The sequence below is a fragment of the Capra hircus genome, chromosome 4 (genome assembly GCF_001704415.2).
Source record: "Capra hircus breed San Clemente chromosome 4, ASM170441v1, whole genome shotgun sequence".
Lineage (NCBI taxonomy): Eukaryota > Metazoa > Chordata > Mammalia > Artiodactyla > Bovidae > Capra > Capra hircus.
This window is the reverse complement of record NC_030811.1, coordinates 45,428,785-45,439,206: the sequence shown is the minus strand read 5'-3', so window position 1 is coordinate 45,439,206 and position 10,422 is coordinate 45,428,785. Positions and strand designations below refer to the sequence as shown.

Here is a 10,422-nt window from a genome sequence, read left to right as displayed (position 1 = left end):
GCAGGCAGCGAGATTTTGCTTTCTTACACACAATACTTACAGTGCCGAATGAATGAATTAACGAAAAAATGAACCAGTTGTGCAGGAATCAGGAAATCGCTTGCCCATCCGGAACACACCAGCCCCCTGAACACTTTGAATCTGGGCTGCTCAACGGGTCTAATAATTCCCGGTTCCACCTGGCCAACTTACGGCGGTCCCAGAGGCGCACGGGGCCCGGGGCGCGCCTGGAACGCGCCGCATTGTTAGGGCGATGAGGCCAGGTGACCGGCCGGCCAGGGCGCGGCGGCGGCGATTGCCCGTGCCGCCTCGAGGGGGCCCTGCGGCGGGCGCGGCCGCGAGCCAGGAGGACGGGCCCGCCCGCGCGCTGCTTGCGCTGTTCGGAGCCCTGCCTGCTGCGGCCATCGCCCCGCGGGACCGACCGCGCCGCCGCTCGCCCAGGTACTGGAGCGGGGAGCGCACCGCCAACCTCTTTGTTTCGAGCTGGCGCCAGCGTCGCTCCAGGGGCTCGGGGCGCGCGGGCAAACGGAGTTCCGCGCGCGCGGGGACCTGAGCTGGGGCGAGCGGGGACCGAGAGCTCGGCCCGGATCCGGGGTACCAGGGAGCAGGACTTAGGGACGCAGGCGGGTGAACGCGGCGAGGGCGCGGGCGGGCTCGGCCAGGGTCCCGGACGCGGTCTGGGGACTGGGGCGCGGGGACAGCGCTGGGGCGGGCGGATGCAGCCAGGGAGCAGGCCAGCTCGATCGGGGGCCCGCGGGCCAGAGCGGCACTGTTGCGGCGGCGCCCGGGTGAACTTCGCTCTCTAGGACGAGTCCTGAGACTCCGCAGCGGAGAGCTGAGCTTGGAGCTGCAATGGGAAGGCTCGGGACCCTTCTCCCGCTCTTGGCAAGCAGGCTTTCCGGTGCGTTTCTCTTTCCCTTTCCCTATGTTGGGCGGGAAGCAGGGGGTCCCTTGGTGCTTCCTTCCTAACTTCTGAAGGAGCGGGAACCAGGCCGGGGGCGTGCGTGGCCGAGGCCACCTGTGGCACGTGCCTGCTGGCACGCCGGCGCTGTAGCTGACAGGCAGGAAGAGGGAGGGTCTGGGACTCGGTGGGCGCCGTCGGGGTCTGATAAATGAGCCGGGGTCGTTTGCTTGAAGTGATTTGAAAATCACTGGGGCGGGAATGGGCTGAAGAGCTCCGCTCCAGTTCCTGAGACAGCGCTGGTTAAAAAATAAAAGCTCATGGGATGTGGGGCCTGCGGAGACCACTATTGAAGGAGGTCACTGCCCACTTAGAAGCACCCCCAGACCCCTAGTGTATCCCTGTCCTTCACACACTTTGATCTGCTGACAGTCCCCCCACCCCCCCATAGTCTCTTTCTGTAACTTGAGCCCATGATCATGGAGGACTCTAAATATACTGAAAGTTTGATTAAAAATTATCATTGCATCCATATCACTTAGCCCTTCAGAACTAACCATCTTGGCATTTTGGTATATGTGGTCATTTTTTTGAAATGCTTTAGTTCATTGCCTTTAGAAAGAGATATTTATGTCCTTGTGATTCTCCCCCTCTTTAGGGCCTGGGAAGTTATATTTGCAAATCAATCAACAAGTATTAAGAAAGGCATTTCTGTGCAGAGGCCTGGAGGGGCGAGGGAGTCGCTGCAGCTGGAGGATGGTGGAGGCTTGGCCAGTCTGCAGGGAATGAGGGGAACTCTGTGCATAGGGAGCTGACTGTGGGAACTGGCAAAAGGCCAGACTCCTGACCTCAAAGACAAAGTAATAGTAATCTTAGTAATTTTACAAAGTAATGGTGACCCCAGAGGCAAAGTAACAACATGGTCATAGTAAATCCTACCTGTTTGCTTGTGCTAAATGCTTTGCATATATGCATTGCATTCGCTCAAATAACCTTTGGAAGGAGCTGGGATAATTGCTCCATCTTACAGATGTGCAAACTGAGAGGCAAAGAAAGGCTAAATATCTTGCCCAAGTTGTTGCTCAATCAACATGGGGGTGAAGCCCAGGGTTTGTCCAGGACAGTGAAATTCCAGGGCCCTGAAGTTGCTGCTGCTTGTCTGTCAAGTGGATGCATGTCCTGACAGCAAGTTTCTCAGCCGAGGTGTCACAGTTATCAGCAGCAGCAGATGAATCATTTCTTTACAAACCACGGAGAAGATAGAAAAAGGAGTAGCCTCCGGGAGCACTCTGGATGCAAATTGACTTGGCTTTTTATAAAGATGTAGCTTTGGCACTTCTTGGTTTTAAATGGAGCTATCTGCAAAGGTGACCCTGGGAGCTAAATGTCACCAGGTCGAGGTCTGTTCCTGGGCTGCAGGAGGTATTACTGATGGGATTAAAAATGGCCTGGGAAGAAGGCACAAAGCAAGAACAGAGAGGGGAAAGACTGATGGGGGAGAGATTTCTGACCCACCATGTGGCAATGGCAGCTTGCATGCAAGGCCCAAGGCCTATTTTACAGATGAGTATGCTTGTTAAAGGGCAGAATGTTTAGGGACCAGATCAGACCCAGTCTTCTGGCTCTCCGTGTCTGCAGTACTCCTTCTCTAGGGTCAGCCTGGCATAAACCACCACCATGCTAGAGGATAACCTTTTGTCTCCCAACCACACCCTGCCCTGACCTCCACTCACACCCTCAGACTCTTAAGGAGGCCAGGTGCAGGGTGTTCCTGCTAGAGAAACAGCCTCCCGCTGGTAGAAAGTTACCTTGTATCCCAGCCACCTAGTGTACCCATAGCTCCCGGAGTAGAGAGGCTTCCTTACCGTGGTTCCGCTTTGTCTTAGAAAGGACTGTTTTGAGGCTGGGTTTGAAGGGTCTGCTGGCAGCAGAAGCTTGAGAGGGGTGGGGTTCCCAAGTTATGCAGACCTCGAACCCCAGGCTCTTTCCTGTGAGACCCGGTGAGTTAGGGGGATCATCAGTGACCTAGGGCTGGCTCTGTTCCCCTGGAATCCTTTGCAGTTGTCTATTAATCCAGAACAAGAGGTCTGGTTAGTCGGTTTGTTCAATAGGCATTTGGTTTGTTCAATAGGCATTTTGTTAACTCAGAATAGCTACCTGTTCTCTGGCTGTTAGCAAATGTGTTTAGAATCTTACTGTCTTCATTATTGTCCAGATTCTGAGCGCTGCTCTAGCTATGGAAAGAATTACTTCCGTTAACCCTCATGGCTAAGCATAGGCAGGTGTCAGACGGTGTGATGAGACCCGATCTTCTCAGGGATGTCCATGTGGAGCCAATATTCAAACCCCAACTGTCCGACTGCGGGGGTGTACTCTCGGTGCTGCCTCACCGCTTTTTAAAACACCTAGATGTTAAAAATCGGTCAAAATGCTGTTGAATGTGTTATCTTCTCTTAGGCTCAGAAGATGTTTTGAATCTTCCAGTATGTTGAGTCCTCAGACCAGGCAGATTTGCCACTCTGTAGTTCTAGTGGACTCAGCGTGGGAATACTTGTCTGCTTCTTGTCTGTCGTTTTCCCATGAAAGCAGCAAACCAGAATCTCCAGGTTTCTGGAGCTCCCTATTGCACTCTGAATTTTAGGAATGTGTTTGGTGAGCACCTGGCCCGCACCCCCCCCCCTCATTTTGGTGTGTGTCTTGCCAGATCCATGAACTGGGCCCTCCTGCGGGGACACCTCTCTGTTCTGCTCTGTGTGCTCTTGGGGTCCCAACTGTGAGCCTGTCCCTGGTGCAGGGAGGCTGGATGTCTCCCACCTGCTGCCCCAGACCCCCCTGGGGGCTCCTCTGCTGGGTAGGAGGGAGGAGCCAGTGAGGATGACCCTCAGCTGGGGCCACTGTTGGGAGCCGTCAGAATGCCCTACGGTGTCATTGAGGGGAAGATAGTCATCAGAATGACCCCTAGACATTTAAAGAGTTATGTTACTTTTTAAAAAAGGAAGGCAATGATCTGGTATTAATGTTCGGTCCCAAATGGGCTAAATTACTGAAAAATTTATGTTTAAGGAAAATTCCCTCTTGTGGAGCATTTCCTGATTGTGCCAAGGGGGTGCTCCCCAGAGACGCCAACTTTGGGAGAGAAGGCTTTGCTCCTGTTCTGCCGCCCCCCTCCCCCGCTCCCAGCCTAGAAACCTTGCAAGATTAATGCCTTCTTCTGATGGTGTGGTCACCCATGTACCTGGGGGTGCTTACTTTCCACGATCAGATAGATCATCACCCAACGTTGCAGGAAAATATTTTTATCTTAGTTTTCCGGAATGTACACTGAGACTCAGTGAGCTTAAGTCACCTGCCTGTGTCATGGGGCTGGTTGTAACTCAGGTCTGTCTGGGGACAGAGCCTGTGCCTGGCCCTCACCCAGAGAAGACGAGTGTCCCCTTGGTCACAGGGGCCTGAGCATGTGCAAGGAGGGGGTGGTGTGGTGTTGGGTGGGGTCCCAAAGTGGAACCCAGGGATCTCTGGTTCTCGACGTGCCTCAAGTGCCTGGCGGAAGCTCCGGGGTTCTCGGGTGCCCACTGTCCACAGCCGGCCTGGGTTCCAGCCACAGCTGCTTCCTCGGACACAGCCTTTGTCCCTCTTCCTTCCTCCCTGGGCTGTGACTGTGGCATGTGGCCAGCTGCCTGCCTTCCTCGTCCTCTTCTCCTTGGGGGAGTTGATAGCACTTAGTACACCTTGTACAGGCCTGGCTCTGTTCTGAGGTTGATGTGACATCTGTGGGAATTCTCATTGCAGACAGTTGGTGCCACTCCCGACCAGCTTGCACCTGTGGGCTGAGTCTCATCTCAGCTGGGAAGGGTCTCATCTCTTTTTACTGTGTCTCTGGGTGGCAGCATCACGGTGTGACCTGGTACCTCTTGCGTGTAGCTTTTCCAAAACTGGTGATAAACAACAAACCCCAAAGTTTTAAAGACACACTTATGAGATAGGTGCCCCAGTGGAAGACGGCCAAGGCTCTTGAGAGGGGCAGAGGCAAAGGCTTTGCGTGCCAAGTACCCTGCTCCACTCTTCTTCAGGGAGAGGTGGCTGTGGCCCGGGAACTTGGGAGCCGGGCTTTTCACACCGGAGGATTCAGGAATCCGCTTCCATCATTACCCTGGCCCACAGCTGCTCCGTGTTGCATCTCACTCTCACTCGTTGTGGAGCCTCCCAGGGCGTGGGGGAGCAGCCTTCATCTGGCCATGCATGTTGCCCCAGGGCCAGGCTGGGCCATTAGCTGGGGCGTCTGCGTTCTGTACACATTCCTCCCGACGACGATGACGACAGGGCTGCGGCACTGGCTGCGGGAACAAAAGGGCTCCGTTGACTCTCCTCCGCTCGTAATCCATCACCTTTCTCAGAGGTTTCCTGAGTACTCACCCCTCACCACTGGTGATTTTGGACGCACATCAAAGGTACGGTGAAGGCAGCGTGCTGGGAGGAGAGAGCCGGGCTCTGGCAGCCACAGATCTGGGGTAAAAGCACCCTTTGTCCCGAGGCTGCCCTCTTGGTTCCCCACCTGCAGCCTGGGGACGTCACTGCGCTCCGAGGGGCTCACACCAGTGCTCCTCCTGGGTACTGTTTTGTTTGACTACTGGGTCTCCTGTGTGGCCCAGGGCATCCCTCCTGCTTGCTGGCTCTTGGGCCATTGCTTACTCACATTCTGCCGAATTGTCACTCCACCACCCCACCCCCCGCCCCCACCCCGAATTGTCACTCCCCCACCCCACCCCCCGCCCCCACCCCGGGGCTCCTGTTGAAACATCGCTTCTGCATTCTTGGAGTCCCTATCTGATCCCTGTCAGGGGCAATCCTTTGTTATAACTGGAGGAGGTGGTGGGGGATGTGGGAGTCTCCTTTAGATCTTGGCCAGGTGTGTTTCCAGTTTGTCTTCTCTGGAAAGATCTGAAGTGGCTGGGGGTGGAGGAAAGGGGACACACCTCTGCTTGTGTCCACTGGTGGCTGAGTGAGGCAGGACTGGCTCTCAGCTGGCTAGGCGCGTGTTTTCTCCTGTCCTGCCCTAGGAGGCAGGGGGCGATTGTCATCTATGTTGCTCAGGGGGTGGTAGGGGATTCCCAGGTAATGGATGTGCCTTGGTTTCCTAAATTAATTTTTGACTCTTTTTCTACAAAGTAGTTTTTGTGTAATATATTTTTTGTAGACTTAGAAAAAAGGGAGAAATGTTAAAAATGCAGGAAAAGTGGCCTAATAGTGCCACCCATGGAGCAGTGTTTTCACCTTTTTGTATGCTGTGTGCATTCTGTTTTTCAAGTTTACCGATTTGAGATCATACGTATTAGCATCAGTGCGGCAGTGTAAGCACTTCCCCACTTGTAACTGACTCTGCATTCACACAAGTGAATTCATTCATACAGTACAGAACCCAGTATGTACGTGATGACCATTTGTTTGTCCTCTGGTCACTTGGAGCCTTGTGTGCATTCTTGCATAGAGATTGGGCAAGATCCTGGCCAGTCATGCTCTTGGAAGGACTTGTAAGGTCAAAGAACATAAACTATTTTTGACTGTGGTAAAATGCACGTAACATAACCATTTTCAAGTGTACGCGTTAGTGGTGTTGGTACTTTGATATTGTGAAATCATCATATGCAGAACTGTTCTCATTTTGCAAAACCAACTCCATCCTCAGTAAGCACTAACTCCTCTTTCCTCCTCCCACAGCTCATCACCCACCATTCAGCTTTCCATTTCTATGAATTTTACTGCCCTAGGTGCCTTATGGAAGTGGAATCATACAATATTTGGTGTTTTGTGACTGACTTATTTCACTTTACTTAATATCCTCTGGTTTCATCCGTGTTGTAGGATGTACCAGGATTTCCTTCTGGAATCTTTCATTTACTTAAAGACCACTTTGTCCAGTTTTCCTTTGGTAGACACTTGGGTTACTTTCACCTTTTGGCTATTCCGAATAACTCTTCTCCGAACATGGGTGTGTAGGTATGTGTTTGGGTCCGTGCTCTCACTTCTCTGGGGTGTATACCTAGAAGTGAACACAAACTTTTGGAAGTCCCTTGAAATACAAGGTCAAATTGCAGTTGAGAAACAGCATGCTGGCTGAATCCTCTTAGTGCTCACCCGGCGTGCCTGAACTCCTGGCCGGGTTGGCGCCTGCTGGGAAAAACCAGGCCTGCAGGAAAAGGAAGAGAAGACTTTTTACCAAGCTATTTTGACAGATTGTATAAACTTAGTGATTAATGGAATGAGAAAGCAGGAAGAATGTCTTTCATTAAGAAAAAAAAAAGGAGGCTTTAGGGTTGCTTGGTTTTATTTTTCAATTAAAAGGGTCTGATTTTGTTTCTGGAGAATGGTTTTAATTTGGATAAATGGTTCAGTCTGGGACCCGCATGCCAGAACCTATGATGTATGAGTGCAATTACTCCAGGTTTCCTCGGGAACAACACAGACCTGGGCTCTGCTCTGGCTTAGCCTTGGTGAAATGGCAATGAAGGTGGCTGTGCCTTTGGGAGGCAACTCTTCTGATCAGTACATGGAGCCTGCAGGACCGGATGCTGGTGGACGCTGGTTAATTTTTACCCTTTAGGAATGTATTCACCATCTCAAGTCAGGAATGCCAACTAGCAGGCCCTACCCCCAGTGCTGGAACATGTTGGACCAGAATTGCTGGCATCGTTTCCAGTGTGGGCATTTGCAGAATTGATTGGGCTTCAAAGGAGGTGTTTCATCCTTATATTGTCCCCTGTTACGGAGGCTTCCTGGCTCAGGCTGGGTTCAGGCCCTGGGCACTGGGCTTTCTACAGGGTGGTCTGGTGGGGCTTCTTTGGAGGGAGATGATGGGCTGAAGGATGCATCAGTCAGTGAATCCTGGGCGCTTAGGGAAGGATCCATCGGGTGGAGGGTCAGTGAGGGCAGAGGCCTTGGGCAGGAACTGTCTTATGTGTTTCCAGAAGAGGGAAGGGATTGAGGAAGGCAGAGGAATAAGAGGACACCAGCATTCAGCTCCAGAAACGAGGAACCTTGTGTCTTCCACACTAATGGGAGTGGCAGGTCTCATGAGTGCTGGCCACCTTGGGGCAGTGGGGGCTTGGGTAGGGAGCTCAGTCTGCACACAGGAAATGTGCATGGGTGCAACCACAGAGGAAGGACAACTTGCTGGGCTAAGTGGTCAGAGAACTGTGGAGCCTGAGGATATTTTAGCCCTGCAGATCCTGTGGCCCAGAATGAGGGGCATACCAGCATGGTGGGGGCGGGCAGGAGTGAAGGTCGGGTAGGGGGACTGTGGGCCTTGACCTGCAGGAGAATTGAGTGTGCACCCAGCTTTTAGGGGTGTGGGGCTGAGCCTACCCGACCCCGGGGTGCCTGCGTGCATCGGCTCCTGAGCTGCCCTGCTGGCATGTGAAGGGGCGGGGCAGCTGCGCACAGGCCCCTGAGGAAGGTGGCTCTTAGCATAACAAATAGCAAAGTCTTCGGGCTGAGGGCTGGCCAGGCTGATGAAGACTTTGGGTGAGATGGGTGACTGGCAACAAGAGAGTGACTTCTTTTGCTCTTTGCTCCTCCCTGCCCCTATTTAAATGCAAAAAAGTCCAAATTATAGGTCATCTGTAAGAGCATAATGCACTTTTTATGGAATTTGTTTCTTGTTAGAAACACTATCATGACTTACATGATGTTTAAACATTTATAAAAGTTCCTCCATTCTCACACTTACAAATACCTGACCATCTTTCTGTTTCTGGCCTGGTTTTTGTAATTGTTCGAGGTTTGGGCTTCCCAAGTGGCGCTAGTGGTGAAGAACTCACCTGCTAATGCTGGAGACAGGATAGACAATGGTTTGATCCCTGGGTCAGGAAGATCCCCTGGAGGAGGAAATAGGCAACCCCCTCCAGTATTCTTGCCTGAAGAATCCTGTGGACCCAGGAGCCTGGCAGGCTACAGTTCATGGGGTCACAAGAGTTGGACACAACTGAAGCGACTTAGCACACAGTGTTAGACATGTGATGTGTGTATGTATGTACTTTTTATGCTGATGGTTTTCCCAAACCTGTATCTTATCCTAAGCATTTCCCATATTTCTGCCTTGACTTGACAATTATCACAGTGATGACCCTTACAGCCTTGCAGAGTGATGGCCGTGCTTGCATGAGCTCCTAGCTGCTGGGCTGGATTCTTATTAGAGCTGCTGCCTTCAGAAGGTGAAAGAAGCATTCTCTGAGCTCTGGCCTGCTGGGGATCCGCCAGTCGCTGATATCGACTAGTCGCTGATATCCGCCAGTCGCTGTGTAGTGCACAGGGAGGTATGTGCAGGCCTGGCTGGGACACAGCCCCTCTACCTAGACTGCTTGTTGTGCCCCGAAGGGCCAGGTTTTCTTCCCTGCTCCTGGGTCCTGCGGGCAACAGTGGGTGGACGTGAGTGAGGCCCTTGCCCAGTGAGGTCTTCACAAAGGCACCAGGGTCAGGGCCCGGCACTGTGCCCTGTGGTCTGCCACGCGCTGTTGGGATTACGTGCATTGGAGCTGCTGTCATGCTGACCTTGGCTCTGGGAGGCTTTGTGACCAGGAATCTTGGCCAGGGTCCAGCTAGAACCTGTCGGGGCTGAACTCAGCTCTGCAACTAATAATGTTCTAGTGGGGTCCAGACAGGCTCAGCTCTCAGGTTTCGCTGCCAAGATAAGTTGGATTAACGGGCTGGAGCTGACGAAGACTTTAGGCCAACAGTGATCTTTCTTGTCTGCTCTCCCTTGACCCCTGCGTTTCCCTCCTTCCTTCCATTTGGCTTCACTGGTTGTTTCTGATGTGTTCTGTCTGTTGTCAGGCCTGTGCACTTTCAGGATATCAGCTTCTCTGTGTCTTCTGCTGCTGCTGGAAACGGCACGGTCTTGCCTGTTTATTCTGGGGCCAGGGCAAAAGGGGAGTGGGCTCCGCAGTGAACACTGTGGCCTGGGTCCTGCCTCTCTGTGTGACCCTGGGACAGACACCTTGCTCCTCTGAAGTGCTGCTGAACACGGGGAGTTGGACCTCCCTGGGTTGTTGGGGTAAAAGTAATGTCATGTACACAGTGGGCTTCCGGGGTGGTGCTGGTAGGAAAGAACCCTCCTGCCAGTGTAGGAGATGTAAGAGACATAGGTTTGATCCCTGGGTTGGGAAGATTCTCTGGAGGAGGGCATGGCAACCCACTCTAGTATTCTTGCCTGGAGAATCCCATAGACAGAGGAGCCTGGTGGGCTATATAGTACATAGGGTCGCAAAGAGTCAGACACGACTGAAGCAACTTAGCATGCGTGTACATACTAGGTATCTTGTCATTACTTTTTTTTCACTTTATCATTCAGCCTTTCTAGGAGCTGAATCCAGAAGGCTTTTTTGCCATGCTAGCCCGCCTCCCTGAGATAGAGCTCCTGGGAAGGAGGTGGGTCTGTGGGGCCCCCGAGCTCTTCCCACCCAAGCGCATGTCCTCTGGGAGGGAGCCTGACAATCACAGGCTCACATTGCCCTTCTGATGCCCAATTA

The 10,422-nt window shown here is 52.7% G+C and overlaps 1 protein-coding gene across 3 annotated transcripts in view; it reads left to right on the top strand.

Moving 5' to 3' along the window:
* Positions 364 to 10,422, top strand: part of TNS3 (tensin 3) — a 223,773-nt gene continuing 213,714 nt past the window's right edge. The window contains exon 1 of one of the 3 annotated variants that reach the window (XM_018047057.1): positions 364 to 441. Coding sequence is in view for 1 of the 3 variants with exons in the window: in XM_018047052.1 (XP_017902541.1) it covers positions 5,137 to 5,349 (213 nt within the window). In the remaining 2 variants the exon portion in view is untranslated. Of the gene's footprint in view, positions 442 to 4,869; positions 5,350 to 10,422 lie in introns of those variants that run through there. The other 2 variants (XM_018047055.1, XM_018047052.1) reach the window with 2 other exon arrangements.